This window comes from Geotrypetes seraphini, chromosome 6, assembly GCF_902459505.1.
Source record: "Geotrypetes seraphini chromosome 6, aGeoSer1.1, whole genome shotgun sequence".
NCBI classification, from domain to species: Eukaryota; Metazoa; Chordata; class Amphibia; order Gymnophiona; family Dermophiidae; genus Geotrypetes; species Geotrypetes seraphini.
The window spans coordinates 16418565-16440066 of record NC_047089.1 but is presented as its reverse complement, the minus strand read 5'-3'; the positions used below and the strand labels follow the sequence as shown (position 1 = coordinate 16440066).

The 21502-nt window shown below is 45.7% G+C and overlaps 1 protein-coding gene across 2 annotated transcripts; it reads left to right on the top strand.

Annotated features, from left to right (window-relative positions):
* The first annotated feature begins 8038 nt into the window (after nt 1–8038).
* KCTD14 (potassium channel tetramerization domain containing 14) lies at nt 8039–21299 on the top strand. Of its 2 annotated transcripts, none has more exons than XM_033947425.1 (2): nt 8039–8286; nt 20427–21296. In XM_033947425.1, the coding sequence occupies exons 1-2, from the start codon at nt 8227–8229 to the stop codon at nt 21096–21098; spliced, it is 732 nt and encodes a 243-aa protein (XP_033803316.1). In that variant the 5' UTR covers nt 8039–8226; the 3' UTR covers nt 21099–21296. The 2 variants fall into 2 exon arrangements, with proteins under 2 accessions (XP_033803316.1, XP_033803317.1); XM_033947426.1 differs by lacking the exon at nt 8039–8286 and adding an exon at nt 14584–14728 and having other exon boundaries at nt 20427–21299.
* The last annotated feature ends 203 nt before the right edge of the window (nt 21300–21502 follow it).

Below are 21502 nucleotides of genomic sequence, written 5' to 3'. Positions count from 1 at the left end.
TTAAGTTTACAGTAAAATGTGGAGGGTTACAACCCCCCAAACCCCCCAACAACGCCGGCGCGATCTCTATTCAGTAAACTGGGAGGGCTCCCCAACAAAACCCCCCATCGTAGCCCCTAAAAACTGTAATTTTCTTTGGCGCGCGACTCCGTCTTGCGCTCAGTTGTCGGCGCACGCCTTTGTCTTTCGCCGAGCTGTCTATGAACCTGGCTAAACATCTGTCCTCTCACTTCCCTGCACCTTCAGGGAAAAATCCACATAGAAAACCTATGCAGAAACCTCTGTAGGACTTGCACTTCAAACGTGCTTAAAAACAAATACTGTAAAACCTCCACCATCCTTTTTTTTTTTTTTTTTTGCAGTTTATTTGCACACTTTGGGCTCCTTTTACCAAGACTTGAACAAGAGCAGCGATAGTCAATAGGTCAAACAGAGGGTCAACTGTAACACCCTTGACTTGAACAGTGAATCAACAAACCGAAAATGAATGGCGACTAAGACGTGCCCTCAGTACGAGGGAGTAAACAATAGGGAGGGTGAAAAGGGCGAACAGAATGCTAGGAATGATAAAGAAGGAGATCACGAACAGGTCGGAGAAGGTTATCATGCCGCTGTACCGGGCCATGGTGCGCCCTCACCTGGAATACTGCGTCCAGCACTGGTCGCCGTACATGAAGAAGGACACGGTACTACTCGAAAGGGTCCAGAGAAGAGTGACTAAAATGGTTAAGGGGCTGGAGGAGTTGCCGTACAGCGAAAGATTAGAGAAACTGGGCCTCTTCTCCCTCGAACAGAGGAGATTGAGAGGGGACATGATCGAAACATTCAAGTTATTGAAGGGAATAGACTTAGTAGATAAGGACAGGTTGTTCACCCTCTCCAAGGTAGGGAGAACGAGAGGGCATTCTCTAAAATTGAAAGGGGATAGATTCCGTACAAACGTAAGGAAGTTCTTCTTCACCCAGAGAGTGGTAGAAAACTGGAACGCTCTTCCGGAGTCTGTCATAAGAACATAAGCATTGCCTCTGCCGGGTCAGACCAGGGGTCCATCGTGCCCGGCAGTCCGCTCCCGCGGCAGCCCTCCAGGTCCATGACCTGAAAGTTTTCCCTACCTAACCTAAAATGTCCATACCCTATTCGCTCAAAGTCCTGTAAGGTAAACCTCTATCTGTACCCTGTTATCCCCTTCGCTTCCAGGAAGTCATCCAGTCCCTTTTTGAACCCCAGAATTGTATTCTGTCTTATCACCTCTCCGGAAAGCACGTTCCAAGTGTCCACCACCCATTGAGTGAAGAAGAACTTCCTTGCATTCATTATGAATCTGTCTCCTCTCAGTTTTTCTGAATTACCTCTTGTTTTAGTTGTCCCTGCTAGTCTAAAGAATCTGTCCCTCTCCACCTTCTCTATGCCTTTCATGATTTTATAAGTCTCTATCATGTCCCCTCTCAGTCTCCGCTTTTCCAGGGTAAAGAGCCCCAGCCTGTCTAACCGTTCGGCATATGAAAGGTTCTCCATACCCTTTATCATCCTCGTTGCTCTCCTCTGGACCCTCTCGAGTATTGCCATGTCCTTCTTGAGGTATGGCGACCAGTATTGGACGCAGTATTCCAGATGTGGGCGCACCATTGCTCGATACAGTGGCAGGATAACTTCCTTCGTTCTGTCATAGGGGAAAACACCCTCCAGGGATTCAAGACAAAGTTAGATAAGTTCCTGCTAAACTGGAACGTACTCAGGTAGGGCTAATCTCAGGGCGCTGGTCTTTGACCAGAGGGCCGCCGTGTGAGCGGACTGCTGGGCACAATGGACCACTGTTCTGACCTATTGACTATCGCTGCTCTTGTTCAAGTCTTTGAAGTACATTTAGCAGCATTATACAGTGGTGCCTCACACAACGAACTTAATTCATTCCAGGAGCAAGTTTGTTATGCGAAAAGTTCGTTATGTGAAACGCGTTAAGCGCAGTGACTAACGACTGCCTGCAGTGCCTGCGCGGAAGGATGCAATACATCGGCAGCGATCGTGGAAGCTCGGGCGACTTCGTTGTGTGAAACGAAGTTCGTTGTATGAATCATGACATGAAGTTCATTGTGTGCAGCGTTCGCTGTGCGAGGCGTTCTTTATGCGAGGCACCACCGTATATATTTTTTGATTTATTATTCCTTTTACTAAGCATCATAAGAGCATTTTACCAGAGACCAGCGAGGTAAATGCTCTGACGCTCATTGAATTCCTGTGAACCGTCAGAGCGTTTAAGTTTCAAGTTTATTAGTGTATTTGATTAATCATGAGATAACGTAACCATGGTAACGAAAATGCATTCACGTGATTTATGTTGAAAACGCAAAGAGTCAAGGGAATCATACTGAACACACGTCGACGTGATGACGTGTTCACGTGCTGTACATGTGCGTGTCCTCCGATGGGCAAGCGGCCTCTAGTGGCGTGCTCAGTTGTCTTGCGCGCAATTGTCTTGCGCTGAGTTGTCTTGCGTGCAATTGTCTTGCGCTGAGTTGTCGGTGCACTCAATTGTCTTGCGCGCAATTGTCTTAGCGCTTATTTGTCTGCGCGATTTTGTCTGCGCGCGATTGTCTTGCGCGTTTTTGACCTGTCACCATTAAAATTACTAGGCGATGTACAAAATCAATAAGGAGCAATAAAAAGAAACTAACAATATACATAGTAGTTACATATTATACATACATGAGTCGGGAGGAAAGAAGGTTAAAAGTTACAATTTTAAAATTTTTTAGTAGAAAAATAAAGGAAAATACAAAAGGAGGGGGGTGTTAAAACCATAGCATTATTAAAAGCATATCCAAAAAGGGTAAAAAGTTTCAAATATTAAAAGCGTCATTAAACAAATAAGTCTTTCAGAATTTTTTAAATGTTGAGATGTCTTTTTCAATTCTAATGTGTTGTGGTAGGGCGTTCCACCATTGAGGTCCCATCACAGTGAACATGTCTGATCTACGTGTTCCAATAATTTTTAGAGAAGGTACGGTGAGCAGATTTTGTCCAGATGAGCGAAGTGGTCGTTGTGTATTATGTGGAATTAAGTACCTAGATATAAATAAAGGTTCATTTGATGCTAGTGTTTTAAAAATGAGTAATATTATTTTGAATGTAATCCTGTGACCGATTGGTAGCCAGTGAGCATCTATTAGCAAAGGTGTAACATGCTCATATTTTCTTGCATTAAATATTAATTTGATGGCCGTATTTTGTATTAGTTGTAATCTCCTTTTTTCTTTCTGTGTGATATTGAGAAGAAGGGCGTTACAGTAGTCAAGTGTAGATATTACTAATGAATGTATAAGTATCTTGCCAGCCTGCAGTAAAATGCTCTTAAGCTCTTAATATAACCCAGCATTTATGTATTTAGTAATATGTTTCCCTTCCAGGCATGGAAGGAAATTAAATCCATCAGAATGAATGTGTTTTTTCCAAAATGCGGCAGATTTTGCACTATTGGATTCCCGCCAAACATACTGTAACTCTAGGTCCAAAGGCTAGATTCACTAAGGACACCGTTCGTGTCCCGACCGTTTTGCGACCCGATTTTCCTCCGACCTGATTCGCTAATCTCGTGGCCGATCATCCTCCGATCCAATCCGCGCATGCAAATGAGGGGAAACGGCATGCAAAGTACACTAAACAAATGCAGGCACACCGACTGGGCTGGCCGATCCAAAAACAAGCGACCGCCGAGAACCAGTCGCTTGTGCAAAAACCCTGCTCTCTGCCCCGATTTCCTGCTTCTCCAGCTCTCTGCCCCGACTCCGTGGTTGTAACCTGCGGTGCAGCCCCGCTTTCAACCCGCGGGTTAAAACCACAGGCTTGCAAAAGGTTCCAGCTCTGTGATTACAAAAAAAAAAAAAAAAAAAGTTTCAAGCTCTATTTGCTATGAGCATGTGCAGACCATCTACAGGCAAAGGAGATGGTCTGCGCATGCGTCAGGATCGCTGGAGAGCGATCAGTGCGGTCGGTGGAGGGCGTGCCTATGATCGCCCCATTTGAATATGGACCCAGAGTGAATTGGTCGTCCAGCCACGGATCGGACACGATCGGCAGGTTAGTGAATCTAGCCCCAAGTAGTTTCCTAGCCAACCTCGAGCAATTCTATCACACCATAATACAGTAATTTGTTTGAAAAGAAATTAATAGTACAAAGGCACACCTTGAATTCTGGGATGCAAAGCAGGGCTGAGTGTGGCAATGCCTTTTCAGACTGGTGCGCTGCATTCCTCCTATTGTCTCAACTGCGAAAAAGCAGGTGGGGTGTCGCAGAGCTAAATTCCAAAGGTAGGACAAACTCTGATATGATTTCTACGCACTGAAAGTTAAAAAAATCAAGATGTCAGGAATTCTCCAGGTCTGTACGGCTGCAGTACATAGCCTGAGTGTTTTTTTAAATCACTGCTGCAGGTGCGTTATATTTAAGTGGAAAGAATATGACAATAACCCCTCCCCCTCCACAAAGCGCAACTAGCAGCAGCCGCTTTTAAAACCAATAGGAGGAAATTTATTTTCACTCAGATAATAGTTATGCTCTGGAACGTGTTGCCAGAGGTTGTGGTAAAAGCGGATAGTGTAGCTGGTTTTAAGAAAGGGACAAGTTCCTGGAGAAAGAGTTCATAGTCTGTTATTGAGAAAGACTGCTTGCCCTGGATCAATAGCATGGAATGTTGCTAATCTTTGAGATTCTAGAATCTTGTTATTCTTTGGGATTCCGGAATCTGGTTACTCTTTGGGATTCCGCATGGAATGTTGCTACTCTTTGAGATTCTAGAATCTTGTTACTCTTTGGGATTCCGGAATCTGGTTACTCTTTGGGATTCCGCATGGAATGTTGCTACTCTTTGAGATTCTAGAATCTTGTTACTCTTTGGGATTCCGGAATCTGGTTACTCTTTGGGATTCCACATGGAATGTTGCTAATCTTTGAGATTCTAGAATCTTGTTATTCTTTGGGATTCCGGAATCTGGTTACTCTTTGGGATTCCGCATGGAATGTTGCTACTCTTTGAGATTCTAGAATCTTGTTACTCTTTGGGATTCCGGAATCTGGTTACTCTTTGGGATTCCACATGGAATGTTGCTAATCTTTGAGATTCTAGAATCTTGTTATTCTTTGGGATTCCGGAATCTGGTTACTCTTTGGGATTCCGCATGGAATGTTGCTACTCTTTGAGATTCTAGAATCTTGTTACTCTTTGGGATTCCGGAATCTGGTTACTCTTTGGGATTCCGCATGGAATGTTGCTACTCTTTGAGATTCTAGAATCTTGTTACTCTTTGGGATTCCGGAATCTGGTTACTCTTTGGGATTCCACATGGAATGTTGCTACTCTTTGAGATTCTAGAATCTTGTTACTCTTTGGGATTCCGGAATCTGGTTACTCTTTGGGATTCCGCATGGAATGTTGCTACTCTTTGAGATTCTAGAATCTTGTTACTCTTTGGGATTCCGGAATCTGGTTACTCTTTGGGATTCCACATGGAATGTTGCTAATCTTTGAGATTCTAGAATCTTGTTATTCTTTGGGATTCCGGAATCTGGTTACTCTTTGGGATTCCGCATGGAATGTTGCTACTCTTTGAGATTCTAGAATCTTGTTACTCTTTGGGATTCCGGAATCTGGTTACTCTTTGGGATTCCACATGGAATGTTGCTAATCTTTGAGATTCTAGAATCTTGTTATTCTTTGGGATTCCGGAATCTGGTTACTCTTTGGGATTCCGCATGGAATGTTGCTACTCTTTGAGATTCTAGAATCTTGTTACTCTTTGGGATTCCGGAATCTGGTTACTCTTTGGGATTCCACATGGAATGTTGCTAATCTTTGAGATTCTAGAATCTTGTTATTCTTTGGGATTCCGGAATCTGGTTACTCTTTGGGATTCCGCATGGAATGTTGCTACTCTTTGGGATTCTAGAATCTTGTTACTCTTTGGGATTCCGGAATCTGGTTACTCTTTGGGATTCCGCATGGAATGTTGCTACACTTTGGGATTCTAGAATCTTGTTACTCTTTGGGATTCCGGAATCTGGTTACTCTTTGGGATTCCGCATAGAATGTTGCTACTCTTTGAGATTCTAGAATCTTGTTACTCTTTGGGATTCCGGAATCTGGTTACTCTTTGGGATTCCGCATGGAATGTTGCTAATCTTTGAGATTCTAGAATCTTGTTACTCTTTGGGATTCCGGAATCTGGTTACTCTTTGGGATTCCGCATGGAATGTTGCTACTCTTTGAGATTCTAGAATCTTGTTACTCTTTGGGATTCCGGAATCTGGTTATCTTTGGGATTCCGCATGGAATGTTGCTAATCTTTGAGATTCTAGAATCTTGTTACTCTTTGGGATTCCGGAATCTGGTTACTCTTTGGGATTCCGGAATCTGGTTACTCTTTGGGATTCCGCATGGAATGTTGCTACTCTTTGGGATTCTAGAATCTTGTTACTCTTTGGGATTCCGGAATCTGGTTACTCTTTGGGATTCCGCATGGAATGTTGCTAATCTTTGAGATTCTAGAATCTTGTTACTCTTTGGGATTCCGGAATCTGGTTACTCTTTGGGATTCCGGAATCTGGTTACTCTTTGGGATTCCGCATGGAATGTTGCTACTCTTTGGGATTCTAGAATCTTGTTACTCTTTGGGATTCCGGAATCTGGTTACTCTTTGGGATTCCGCATGGAATGTTGCTAATCTTTGGGATTCTAGAATCTTGTTACTCTTTGGGATTCCGGAATCTGGTTACTCTTTGGGATTCTGCATGGAATGTTGCTACACTTTGGGATTCTAGAATCTTGTTACTCTTTGGAATTCCGGAATCTGGTTACTCTTTTGGATTCTGCATGGAATGTTGCTACACTTTGGGATTCTAGAATCTTGTTACTCTTTGGGATTCTGGAATCTGGTTACTCTTTGGGATTCCGCATGGAATGTTGCTACTCTTTGGGATTCTACAATCTTATTACTCTTTGGGATTCCGGAATCTGGTTACTCTTTGGGATTCCGCATGGAATGCTGCTACTCTTTGGGATTCTAGAATCTTGTTACTCTTTGGGATTCCGGAATCTGGTTACTCTTTGGGATTCCGCATGGAATGTTGCTACTCTTTGGGATTCTAGAATCTTGTTACTCTTTGGGATTCCGGAATCTGGTTACTCTTTGGGATTCCGCATGGAATGTTGCTACTCTTTGGGATTCTAGAATCTTGTTACTCTTTGGGATTCCGGAATCTGGTTGCTCTTTGGAATTCTGCATGGAATGTTGCTACTCTTTGGGATTCCAGAATTTTGTTACTCTTTGGGATTCTGGAATCGTTCTATTCTTTTGTTCTGTATAGAATGTTGCTACTCCTTGGGTTTTGGCCAGGTACTTGGGACTTGGATTAGCCACTGTGAGAATGTGCTACTGGGCTTGATGGACTATTGGTCTGAACCAGTAAGGATATTCTTATGTTCTTATGCTCCGAAGCCCTCCTTTTTTGCATCAAAATACCTGGTAACCCTAATCTTGTGGAAAACAACCCCCTTTTTTGCATCAAAATATCTAGAAACCCTAATCTTGTGGAAAACAACCCCCCTTTTTTGCATCAAAATATCTGGTACCCCTAATCTTGTGGAAAACAACCCCCCTTTTTTGCATCAAAATATCTGGTACCCCTAATCTTGTGGAAAACAACCCCCCTTTTTTGCATCAAAATATCTGGTAACCCTAATCTTGTGGAAAACAACCCCCCTTTTTTGCATCAAAATATCTGGTAACCCTAATCTTGTGGATAACAACCCCCTTTTTTTGTATCAAAATATCTGGTAACCCTAATCTTGTGGAAACAACCCCTGGATGCTTTTCTGTCTCTTATCTTGAAGGTGAAGTTATCCTGTGAAATAAATGTACTAAAAGGGGGTTTTGAGAAGTTCGGCTTAATAGTACAAAGAATTGGGTTTGGCTTCATGGGGTAAGTGACTAAAAAGGCCACGCAGGCCTGGGGCGTGGCAAATGACGTTTATTCAAATGACTTTCCAAAGCTCGCCCTGATGGAAGCGTGAATTGAGTGTGGAACGTTGCACTAAATCGAGGACCTTAGGGAATAGGATCAGAAGGAAGCGCCCCCGGGGGGTAGAACAAAGCGCGAGGCTGCTCGCGGTTGCGAGGAAAGCGCGGGGTGGATCCCCCTCCCTGTTGGACTCGAGAGGAGCCGGAGCCGCCAGCATGAGCAACGCGAGCAGCCAGAACTCGCAGGGGAAGCCGGAGAAGGGCGGCCTGCAGGCGGTGAGTGATTGCGGGGTGAAGTTTGTTCATGGGGAGGCAGCAGACTTCTTTTTGCATCGATGGCACTTCCTGACACCCCCCCCCCCCGAAAAAGCACCTGTTCCAACATAAAAAGACCAATGGTCCTTCTAGCCCGTATCCTGTTTCCAGGTCACAAGTACAGGGCAGAAACTTCCCAGCACAAGCTGTGGTTTCCCCATGTCTCTCAATAGTGGACCATGGACTTTTCCTCCAGGAACTTGTCCAAACTTTTGAAAACCATCTATGTTAACTGCTGTTAGCACATCCTCTGGCAAAGCAGCTTAGCTATTTCCTCCTGTTGCTTTTAAAAGTGTCCCCTAGTCGTCCTAATTTTTGATGGAGTAAAAAAATCGATTCACTTGTACCCGGTTCTAGACCTCTGGGGATTTTGTACACTTCAATCATGTCTCTTCTCAGCTGGCTCTCTTCCAGTCTGAAGAGCCCCATACCTCTTTCGGTTTTTTTCCTCTTCTGAGGGGATGCAACTTCTTTAGATGATCCAGGGAGTATTCTAATTTTATAGATCAATGTTCAGGAAGTAAATACAGAAATTCCTAGTCTCATGTCTGTTCTAACACTTTTTAATATCTTTCGTAAGTTCTTCTATTTTTGTTCTTTTGATTCACTATTCTTTAATTTACATCCATCTTCACAGCTTCTCTTTCTGTTTAGCCCCCTGGCAGGTGTTGGGTTATTTTACCCTGCCCTTTATGTAGGAGTGCAGTTGTGTTGACAAATCCATTAAAGAAATACAGTAAAACCTTGGTTTGCAAGCATAATTCGTTCCGGAAACATGTTTGTAATCCAAAGCACGTGTATATCAAAGCGAATTTCCCCATAATAAATAATGGCAACTCAGACGATTCGTTCCACAACCCAAAAACTTTAATACAGTATAATCTCGTTATAATGGACTTAAGGGACCTGGAAAATCGGTCCATTATATCCAGAGTCGCATTTTTTAAAAACTTTATTTAGGTCAACTTGAAACAGCGTACAAACAAAAGAATAGTCTTACTGGGTCAGACCAATGGTCCATCAAGCCCAGTAGCCCGTTCTCACGGTGGCCAATCCAGGTTACTTGTACCTAGCTAAAACCTAAGGTGTAGCAATATTCCATGCTATCAACACAGGGCAAGTAGTGGCTTCCCCCCTGTCTTTCTCAATAACAGACTATGGACTTTTCCTCCAGAAACTTGTCCAAACCTTTCTTAAAACAGCTACGCTATACGCTCTTACCACATCCTCTGGCAACGCGTTCCAGAGCTTACCGTAACTATTCTCTGAGTGAAAAAATATTTCCTCCTATTGGTTTTAAAAGTATTTCCCTGTAACTTCATCAAGTGTCCCCTAGTCTTTGTCATTTTTGATGGAGCGAAAAATCGATCCACTTGTACCTGTTCTACTCCACTCAGGATTTTGTAGGCTTCAATCCTATCTCCCCTCAGCCATCTCTTTTCCAAGCTGAAGAGCCCTAACCTTTTTAGTCTTTCCTTATAGGAGAGGAGTTCCATCCCCTTTACCATTGTGGTCGCTCTTCTTTGAACCTTTTCTAGCGCCACTATATCTTTCTTGAGATAAGGAGACCAGAATTGAACGCAATACTCCAGATGAGGTCGCACCATGGAGCGATACAGGGGCATTATGACCTTCTTAGTCTTGTTAACCATCCTTTTTTAATAATTCCCATAATCCTGTTTGCTTGTTTGGCTGCCACCGCACATTGGACGGAAGGTTTCATCGTATTGTCTACAAAGATACCCAGATCCTTTTCTTGGGCACTAACTCCCAAGGATCGACCAGAGGATGGAAGGAGGGTAGGGAGGGAGAAAGGTTGCGTCTGGGGTAGAAGGGAGAGAGAGATGCAGTGTCTTTCCCCCCTCCCCCTACCTCCCTCACATTGTTCAGCATCAAGGGGGGAGAGAACAATAGAAAACAAAAGGAGAAATATTGGACTATGGGGAGAGAGGAAGAAAGATGGACCCATGGGAGGGAGGAATAAAGAGATGGGATAAGAAGATACTAGTGGATGGAGAGAAAGGGACAGGGAGATATAGACTGACGAGAGAGGGAGGGGGATTCTGGAAGCAGTGAGCCATATGGAAGAGGTCAAAAGGGGATGACGAGATAAATAAGAGAACAGTGAATACAGTGGTAGAAATATGGTCATGGCAAGTAGATCTGAAATAATGTTGCCAGCTGCAGAACCTGGAAAGTTCTGGTCGCTGGACCCGAGGAGGGAGAGGTGGTTATCAGCTGGTGAGGCTTACCTAGTAACACAGTAGATGACGGCAGATAAAGACCCAAATGGTCCATCCAGTCTGCCCAACCTGATTCAATTTAAATGTTTTCTTCTTAGCTATTTCTGGGCAAGAATCCAAAGCTCTACCCGGTACTGTGCTTGGGTTCCCACTGCCGAAATCTCCGACAAAACCTACTCCAGCCCATCTACACCCTCCCAGCCATTGAAGCCCTCCTCAGCCCATCCTCCCCCAAACGGCCATATACAGACACAGACCGTGCAAATCTGCCCAGTACTGGCCTTAGTTCAATATTTAATATTATTTTCTGGTTCTAGATCCTACTTGTTCATCCCATGCTTCTTTGAACATATGGGTTACAGTTGGTTGATGCAAAGTGAGGCAGTTGGAGTGAGGCATGGGGATCCCCCACCAGCTAAAGCAAGGGAGATGTTAATTTTGAGGGGGCCTAAGCTCAAAGTGGGAGCCCAATTCCCGCTCGTGTTTAGTAGAAAATTAAGTACTTTTTGAGTTTAACGTTTTGGGGTTTCCAGTTCAATTATGATATTCATATTTCTATTTCTAATTTGTAGTCCATTGTTCTGTATTTGGTGACAGCCTGTTTTTTTTTTGTGAAAAAGTCATTTAAAGTCGTTTTATATGTCATAGTAATGGTGGGTGGGGAAATTGGGAGAGGGGTAAGTAGAAGAGGGGCCACAACATGTCTAAAACCAGGGCTGTGGAGTCGGAGTTGGAGTCGAGGAGTCGGAGTCGGAGGAAATTTCGGGTACCTGGAGTCGGAGTCGGAGTCTGAAGTACAAAAAACTGAGGAGTTGGAGTCGGAACATTTATCTACCGACTCCATTTTTGAACTTGGCATACCAATCACGAGCAATTCTTTCAGCTATAGCACCCACTATATACACAGCACAAATGTTGCGAGCAGCTTCTGCGGCCTTAGAACCTTGATTAAAAGCAAAAAGAAGATGGTGTCGAAAATGCTCATTTCTCTCAACTTGACATTCCATTTTAACGATCTGAAAATTAACCAGTGCTGTGGAGTCGGAGTCGAGGAGTCGGAGTCGGAGGAAATTTCGGGTACCTGGAGTCGGAGTCTGAAGTACAAAAAACTGAGGAGTCGGAGTCGGAACATTTATCTACCGACTCCACAGCCCTGTCTAAAACTGGCCCTGATTAGATGGTTGGTAGTCAGCCTGTATCATTTTGGTTGTGTGTGGTGGTGGGCAGTGTTCCCGCTAAGCTGCGTTGGCCTGCGCTCACGCACAAAATATTACATCGCAGCGCAAAGTTTCTCTTCACAGCGCACACACGCGTCGGTAAGGTAAGGGGACGCATTGGGGGGATTGCACTTCCCCACAATTGCCATGCTTCGGTTCCTCTTCTTCCTTCCTTCCTCCCCCCCCCCCCCCCGCGGGACCCTGCGGCACCATCAACTCTTACTCCCTCTAATGTCGGCCCTGCAGCTCCAGACTTCCTCGCACCTTCTCCCCTCCCCCTTTGGATCGCTATTATTTTAAATGTTATAGCCGCGGAGCTGTATCCATCAGTGGAAATGTCTAACCTCGGCCTGCCCCGGAACTCTTACTGCAGCAGCCGCCCGTCTAGGCAGGAACAGGAAGTCACTGTTGCAGTAAGAGTTCCGGGGCAGGCCGAGGTTAGACATCTCCACTGATGGATACAGCTCCGCGGCTATAACATTTAAAATAATAGCGATCCAAAGGGGGAGGGGAGAAGGTGCGAGGAAGTCTGGAGCTGCAGGGCCGACATTAGAGGGAGTAAGAGTTGATGGTGCCGCAGGGTCCCGCGGGGGGGGGGGGGAGGAAGGAAGGAAGAAGAGGAACCGAAGCATGGCAATTGTGGGGAAGTGCAGAGCTGCAGGGAAGAGTGTTGCGGTACCCAGCTGGAGGGAGAAGGAAGATGAGGGAGGGAATTAAAGGAGATGCCAGGGCTTGGAGCGTAGGAGGAAGGTATGCCAGTCTAAGGGAAAAGGAAGGGGGAGATGTGAGAGCATGGAGGGGGAGCGAAAGATGGAAGAAAAGGAAAGGAGAGAGATGCCAGAGAATCAGGGAAGGGGAGATACCAGACTATGAGGAGAGGTGTGGGAGAGGGAAGGCGAGGAGAGAGATGCCAGACCAATGGGGTGAAAGGAGAGATGGAAGGGGGAGGCATACAGTTTCTGGAAGGGGCATAGAAGGAGAGAAGATGCCATATAGGGGAAGAGAGACGGCAGACAGTGGATGGAAGGAAGAGAGTTACAAGAAGATGAGGAAAGGAGAAACCACAGAAGACAAAGGTAGAAAAAAATTTCTATTTATTTATTGCTTTAGGAGACATGTGTCACTGTTTCTGTGAAGCATTGTATGCAGAGTCCAGCTTCTTGCTGGTTCAATTTAACCTTTGTCTATGTATTTTTATTTTATCCCCCCTTTTACAAAACTGTGAAGCGTTTTTAGCACCAGCCTTGGTGGTAGCAGCTCTGATGCTCAGAATTTTATGAGCATCAGAGCTGTTACCTCCGTAGCTAAAATCCACACTACAGTTTTGTAAAAGAGGGAGGGGTTAGTTTGTGATTACATATTCCTTACTAGGCGAAGGTGTTTTCTGTGTTCTGTGTGTTCGAAAGACATGGTTTTCTGTTAGGATTGACGGTGTAGGATTGATCTGTGCTGGTCTGGCTTGTTTAGTTTTACAATGGGTGTATTGATGTACTGCTCACTGCAATATGTAAGATGCTGCCTTTTCCTAGGTACTCATGTGTGACGTGTGGTTTGTTACTAAAAATCATGTTTTTCTTACAGATGGGGGGGGTGCCAAAAAATGATGGGCCCCGGATGTTACATATGCTAGGTACGCCACTGTATGTAAAGATACCAGAAAGCTGGCGTAGCAAAAACTTCTAAGTTTTGAGTATTTAACCCTCCCACAATCTCACGGGCACTCGTTTCAAGTTTATTGAGATTTTGATTTAAACGCAATATCAAATATTTTCAATGCGTATAACAAAAATAAATTTGGGGAAATAAATAAAACCATTTGAACCAGTGTTCCCGCTAAGCTGCGCTGGCGTGCGCTGGCGCACAAAATATTACATCGCAGCGCACACGTTTCTCGTCACAGCGCACGATCGGAAGAGGCGTACGGCAGATGGCAGGGCGGCGAGAGGAGAATCGGGCGAGTTGGCTCATAACTTGCTGGCGCCCGATATTTTTGGCTCACGGTGAAAAAAGTTTGCTCACAACACCCGCCCGCTTAGAGGGAACACTGGTGGGAGGGTTCTTTTCATTTTGATTTGAAAATTTACAGTAAAATACGAAAATTTGGGTCTTATGTTACATAACCCTTGTCATAATGCCTCACTCCACCAATGCCTAAGCTCCGTCCTCATCTGCACAAGCCTCAAACGCTTTAAAATCCTAAGTAGCAACATTCTAGAGCTCAGACTGTGATGTCATAATGCCTCACTCCACCAATGCCTAAGCTCCGTCCTCATCTGCACAAGCCTCAAACGCTTTAAAATCCTAAGTAGCAACATTCTAGAGCTCAGATTGTGATGTCATAATGCCTCACTCCACCAATGCCTAAGCTCCGTCCTCATCTGCACAAGCCTCAAACGCTTTAAAATCCTAAGTAGCAACATTCTAGAGCTCAGATTGTGATGTCATAATGCCTCACTCCACCAATGCCTAAGCTCCGTCCTCATCTGCACAAGCCTCAAACCCTTTAAAATCATAAGTAACAACATTCTAGAGCTCAGATTGTGATGTCATAATGCCTCACTCCACCAATGCCTAAGCTCCGTCCTCATCTGCACAAGCCTCAAACACTTTAAAATCCTAAGTAGCAACATTCTAGAGCTCAGATTGTGATGTCATAATGCCTCATTCCCACCAATGCCTAAGCTCCGTCCTCATCTGCATAAGCCTCAAAACACTTTTAAATCATAAGTGTTTGAGGCTTGTGTGGTTAAGGCAGAGCTTACAAGAATGGGGCAGCGACAAAACTTGCAGGGATGGGGACAAATTTGTCCTTGTGTAATTCTCTAGTCTGGAGTTGGCAGTGAAGAAGGATACAGATAGGAAGGACTTACTCTATGAACGAAAAATATCTGAGGAGGAATGTTTTGGGAAAGGTGTCGCTCTGTTGGGTGTGTGTTCCTTAAGGTTGGTATTCCTTGTGTACTTTTTCACAAAACAAATAGAGGTCTTGACAATAGGCTACAGAAATTACTTCCTCGAATGACTTCAGCTTGAATTAGACTATTGTTCTGTCTTTAGCGTCACTTGTAGTTAGGTATGTGGCAGATGGTGATACATAACTTGATGTTGAACGAGAGCAACGGTGCAACGTAAAAAGGTATTTGGAGATGCAGATCTCCCATAAGAGCCGTAGAAACATAAGAACATAAGAAGTTGCCACCACTGGGTCAGACCAGAGGTCCATCGCGCCCAGCGGTCCGCTCCTGCGGCGGCCCATCAGGTCTATGACCTGTGATGTGGTTCCTGTCCCATTTCTGTAACCTACCTCTTCTTTTTATCTTTTTTCTGTACGGCAACCAGTGCTGGACGCAGTACTCCAGGTGAGGGCGCACCATAGCCCGGTACAGCGGCATGATAACTCAACTAAACTAAACTAAGCCTTAAGTTTATATACCGCATCATCTCCACGGAAGCGGAGCTCGACACGGTTTACAAAGCTTAAAAATACAAGTAGAGAGGGGAGAGAGAGTTTACAAGAGCATATGAAAAAGGGGGGAAGTAAGCAGGAGATGTTATATATTAGAGAAAAGCCAGGTTTTCAGTTGTTTTCGGAACAGTTGGAGGGAGCCCAGGTTCCGCAGCGGGATAGTGAGATCGTTTCCAAAGGCCCGTGATTTTGGAGAGGAGGGATCTTCCCAGTTTGCCTGCGTGGGGGATGCCATGTAGAGAGGGGAAGGATAGTTTATGTCTGTGGGCGGATCTGGTGGTAGCAGGCGTTTGGGCGAGGAAGGATAGAGGGATTAGTGGCGGAAGGATGCCATGAATGATCTTGAAAGCCAGGCAGGAGCATTTGAAGTGAATTCTGGAAAGTACAGGGAGCCAGTGAAGATTGGTAAATAAAGGGGAGACGTGATCAAATTTGCGTTTAGCAAAAATCAGTTAACCTTCTCTGATCTGTTAGTGATCCCCCTTCTTTATCATTCCTAGCATATGTCACTTCTGAGCAACAATGCCAAATAAAGGGTTAAAGGGCCTTTGTGTTTTGGATTAAGTGGGGGGGGGGGAAGTTTAGTACATAGATATGAGGAAATAGTTTATGCTTTTATTCTTTAATTGATCTTTAATCTTATGCACTTGATACAAATAGTGAGCTAAAAAGGCCCTGATTCTATAAACCGTGTTTAACTTGTAGGCGCCGTTGACCGCAATTGTCAATCATCCGCTAGGCACCATTTATAGAATAGCGCCTAAGCCAGGGGTGTCCAATGTCGGTCCTCGAGGGCCGCAGTCCAGTCGGGTTTTCAGGATTTCCCCAATGAATATACATGAGGTCTATTTGCATGCACTGCTTTCATTGTATGCTAATAGATCTCATGCATATTCATTGGGGAAATCCTGAAAACCCGACTGGATTGCGGCCCTCGAGGACCGACATTGGACACCCCTGGCCTAAGCGGTCTTGGGCACTGGTAGACATTGAAACCTTAGGCACACTCTATGCCAGGGTTTTATTAACCTAAACGAGTTTTCCTACACTGAAAAACTCCCGAAGTCCGATAACTTAACAGAAGTTTTAAGTATACTTGGGGGGGGGGTCACCCCTCCAAACCATCCCCCCAATGGGAGCGCGAGGACTTCTACATTTACTGGGGGGCTTCCTCCATACACCCCCCTCGCAACGGTAACATTACTGGTTTAAAGTGGTGGGACCAGTGGCGTGTCATTGGCGGCGCGGCTTTGTCAGCACACCAATGTCCGGCATGCTTTACTTACGAAACCAGTACCAATATACATAATACACAGTTTACAGGTTGTAGGTACGGTATCTCTAGTCTCTTGTCATCTTTATCACTCCAGACTAGAAAACTTTTTGAAAGTTTAGATAGAAAAGTCTGGGAAAAGTACAGAAGATCTTATTGTGGAAAAAGTGAAAGTTGGAATCAACTAACAGAACATAACATTATACTTATAGACCGCGTTACCAAAAAGTTCTACGCGGTTTACAAAAGATTATAAACATTAAACTTAATCGTATAGTTGAATGTCAGCTAGTCAGGTATTTATTTTAAGCTTTGTATTATGATTTTTGATATTCTATATGGCCAGGCGCCATATTTAGTGGAAACGATTTCATTACTAGCGGGAAGACCATGTCACATTGTACGGAAGCAATTTTATATTGAATTTCCCTCACCAAAGACAATTAGATCATTTGTTCAATGGAAGACATCCTTCTTTTATCAGGCTCCTTTCATTTGGAATGATCTCCCTATTTTATGTTTCAATCATTTTTATTGAAAGTCACCAAAATAACACAGTATGCCAAACAGTACAGTTTTACATCATAACAGAACTCCAAACCCCACCCCCCCAACCATCCACCCTCCCTCCCACCCTGGCAGCAGCGGCAACGGCAAGTCTACTAAGGTAAAAGCAATGGGTACAAGAGGTCAATTAAGAATCCAAATTCTTTGTTCAACATATTGCGTAAAAGTCAAGCTAAAGGGGTACCAGCAAAGGTGGAATAATCGTCCCGCTTTAGTCGACATGTCCACTATATCTCTACGTTCCAAGAGCATTTGAGATAACATTAAGGCTCTCCATTGAGAGATAGTCGGAGGTTGCGATGAAAGCCACTGCAGCAGTGATCTCCCTATTTTAATAAGATCAGAAGGTCAATATACTGTTTTTAGATAACTTTTAAATGTTTTATCTGTTAATGTTCTATTTGAATTTGTCATTGCATTATGTTTAGAACATAAGAACATAAAGAACAAAAGAATTGCCTCCGCCGGGTCAGACCAGGGGTCCATCGCGCCCAGCAGTCCACTCCCGCGGTGACCCCCCTCCCCCCAGGTCCATGACCTGCAAGTGCTTCCTACCTAACCTAAACGTCCATACCCTGTTCGCTTAATGTCCTGTATCTGTACCCTGTTATCCCCTTCGCTTCCAGGAAGTCATCCAGTCCCTTTTTGAACCCCAGAATTGTACTCTGTCTTATCACCTCTCCGGGAAGCGCGTTCCAGGTGTCTACCACCTGTTGACTGAAGAAGAACTTCCTTGTTTAAATGGTTTTGTTCCTAGTAATAAAAATATATTGTTATCTGCCATGAACTCGTACGGGCTTTGGTGTACTTTGGGCTCCTTTTACAAAGCCGCGCTAGGGCCTTGACGCGCGCAATAGCGCATGCTAAATTGCTCCACGCACTAGCCGCTACCGCCTCCTTTGGAGCAGGCGGTAGATTTCTGGCTAGCGCGCGCTATAGCGTGCGCTAATCTGGTGCGTGCGTTAAAACAGCTAGCGCGGCTTTGTAAAAAGAAGCCCCTGTAAGTCAGAATGTAATGTCTCTATACCAGAAATAGAAATGGATGGGTTAATATGGGTCTAAGCGTCCTCGTCTGCAGCATTGTTCCATTTCTATAATTCAGGTGTGTCCAACCTGCGTCCTAAGGGCCGCATGCTACCCCGTGAAGTATTTTTGTGCGGCCCCAGTCGAGGAGGATGCAGTGTAGAGAGTTGTGCGGGGACAGAAATCCCACCCATCTCTGCCTGTCCCCGCCAGGATCCTCTCTGTCCCCACCCGTCCCCGCCAGGATCCTCTCCGTCCCCACCCGTCCCCGCCAGGATCCTCTCCGTCCCTGCCAGGATCCTCTCCGTCCCCACCCGTCCCCGCCAGGATCCTCTCCGTCCCCACCCGTCCTTGTCAGGATCCTCAACGTCCCCACCAGGATCCTCTCCGTCCCCACCCGTCCCCGCCAGGATCCTCCCCGTCCCCGCCAGGATCCTCTCCGTCCCCACCCGTCTCCGCCAGGATCCTCTCCGTCCCCGCCAGGATCCTCTCCGTCCCCACCCGTCCCCGCCAGGATCCTCTCTGTCCCCACCCGTCCTTGTCAGGATCCTCAACGTCCCCACCAGGATCCTCTCCGTCCCGCAGGATCCTCTCCGTCCCCACCCGTCCTTGTCAGGATCCTCAACGTCCCCACCAGGATCCTCTCCGTCCCCACCCGTCCCCGCCAGGATCCTCTCCGTCCCCACCAGGATCCTCTCCGTCCCCACCCGTCCCCGTCAGGATCCTCTCCGTCCCCACCCATCCCCGCAAGGAATTTCCTCCATCCCCGCCTGTCCCCATAAAAAGCAGCAACTACTTCTGACAGAATCATCAATTCCACAGTATCTTTTGTGTTTGCGCTGCTGTTTTCCTTGTGGAATCTCTTTGGTGGAAACCTTTTTTTGTTTTCTGTTCAGGTAATTAACTTATAAACCCCCTCTTTTACTAAGGCTGACGTGTCCATTATATTATATGGCTGAACCTTGCTTCCAAAGCCTTCCATCCCCTTGGGAGTCCCGTGGGCCAGAGGAGGGTCCCCGTGGGAGTCCTGTGGTTTAGGGGGGATTCCCACGGGACCTCCGCGGGACCCCCGGGACCCCCGCGATCCCCGTTCCGGTGCAGACCTCTAATGCAGTGTTTTCCTCTGCTGCCCTCGGGTGTTTACTGTCTTGCCGGCTGCCTCCTCTGTCTTGCTGCAGCAGTTGCACGTTTGTGCGGCCCCGGAAACATTTTTTTTCGGCCAATGCGGCCCAGGGAAGCTAAAAGGTTGGACACCCCTGCGTTTAATTTGTCTTTTTGTGTTTTTATTCAGCCTTGACATTCTGTTGTGCACGAACTCTTTGTGTGACTGAAACCAAGGGCTCCTTTTACGAAGGTGCACTAGCGTTTTTAGCGCACGCAGGAAATTACCACGCGCTACGCTTCTAGAACAAACGGCATCTCAATGCTGGTGTTAAGGTCTAGCGTGCTATTCCACGCATTAAAGCCCTAGGGCTTAGTAAAAGGAGCCCTAAATGTTTTTCACATAGAAATACAGTGGTACCTTGGATTACGAGCATAATCCGTTCCAGGACCATGCTCGTAATCCAAAATGCTCATTTATCAAAGCGAGTTTCCCCATAGGAAATAATGGAAACTCGCTTTGATACTTTCCACCCCCCCCCCCAATAACCGGCATCGCCCCCCCCCCCGCTCGCAAAGGCCCCCTCGCTCCAACTGGCACCCCCCCCTGCGCGAACCGGCCCCCCCCCCGCCCGAACAACTTAAACTTATCCCCCCCCATCTGGCACCGGCACTGGCACGCAGGCACAGATCGTGCCGGTGCCTAGAAGATCTTCCGGCGAGAGGGAGAATTAGCAGATGCATGCTCAAGGCAGGCAGAAGCCGGAAGATCTTCTAGGCACTGGCATGATCTGTGCCTGCGTGCCGGTGCCAGACGAGGGGTGGGGTAAGTTTAAGTTGTTTGGGCGGGGGGGCTGGTTCACGCGGTTGGAGGGGGGTGCCGGTTGGAGAGAGGGGGGGCCTTTGCGAGCGGGGGGGAGCGATACCGGTTATCAGGGGGGGGTGCTCGCAAATCGAGTCAAAAGTTTGCTGAGTGTTTTGCTCGTCTTGCAAAACACTCGCAAACTGAGGTTTGACTGTATTTTTAAGAAAATTTGAGCTAGATAACTATGCATTTAAGAAGTTATAAAGTCAGCTGCGCTTATTCCTTAAATATGGAGAGAAAATCACCAAACTGACACTTGGTTTTCCTCTAGTTTGAGCCCTAAGGGAATTCCCTGTGGTTCTAAATTGATCTATGGATGGATAACTTATTCTGCTCTTTTTTCTAGTTCTCTCCGATCATCCAGTTAAATGTCGGTGGTGAAATCTACACGACCACGCTGAACACACTGAAGAAATGCCCTGGCTCTAAGCTGGCCGAGATGTTTACTGGACAACCCAAGCTCAAGACGGACTCTGAAGGCAGATACTTTATTAACAGAGAAGGCACCCACTTCAAATACGTCCTGGAATTCCTCCGCAGCAGCCAGGTACCAACTCGGTTCGTTCAGGATGTCTACAAGGAGGCGTTGTTCTATGAGATTGAGCCGCTGGTGAAGCAGCTGGAAGACACGCCCCAGATCTTTGGCGAGCTTGTCGGCAGGAAACAGTTCCTGGCTCGGGTGCCCAACTACTATGAGAACATTGAGGTGATGATTCGTATTGCCAGAGCAGAGGCCGTGGCCTCCCGCCACTCCAATGTCATCGTGTGCGTGGTCAAGACTGAAGACGATGTGGCCAAGTGTCAGGATGCCCTGAACACTTTAGACACGGATAAAAAGTCCGTGGTGAAATTTGGACCGTGGAAGGCCACGCCTTCCATCCCTGATCTGCTGGACTGCATTAAGATCGACATTGAGGCCAAGGGCCACAAAATTTTCCACCAGACCCACGTGGCAGAAAAGGGATTCCGCTTCAAATCGTGTGACTTTTTCTTTAAATTTGTGTTTACATGGTGGTAATACAACAGACATATATGGTTTAAACATAAGATTGATTAACCAAGACTTTTAGAGGCTGAATTTGATGGATACTGTATGTTCTGAGACAAGAGGTTCATAACCTCCAGCAGAGAAGACAGTATAATGTTTTGATAACATTGCTTGTGTAGCAATTCACATTTGAGTTCAATAGATGTAAAAGTAAATGGAATTAAAAGAAAATTGTGTGGGCTATTTTTTCCTTGTGATGACATAAGATAAAATCGACTTATAGACCGCATAACCGTGAGGATAAGAACATAAGAGCTGCCATACTGGGTCAGACCAATGGTCCATCAAGCCCAGTAGCCTGTTCTCACAGCCAATCCAGGTCACTAGTACCTGGCAAAAACCCAAAGAGTAGCAACATTCCATACAGAATCTCA

Coding starts and splice junctions, on each gene's coding strand:
- KCTD14 (XM_033947425.1), top strand. CDS start 8,227: ATGAGCAACGCGAGCAGCCAGAACTCGCAGGGGAAGCCGGAGAAGGGC. Junction 8,287..20,426: donor AGAAGGGCGGCCTGCAGGCG/GTGAGTGATTGC, acceptor TCTTTTTTCTAG/TTCTCTCCGATCATCCAGTT.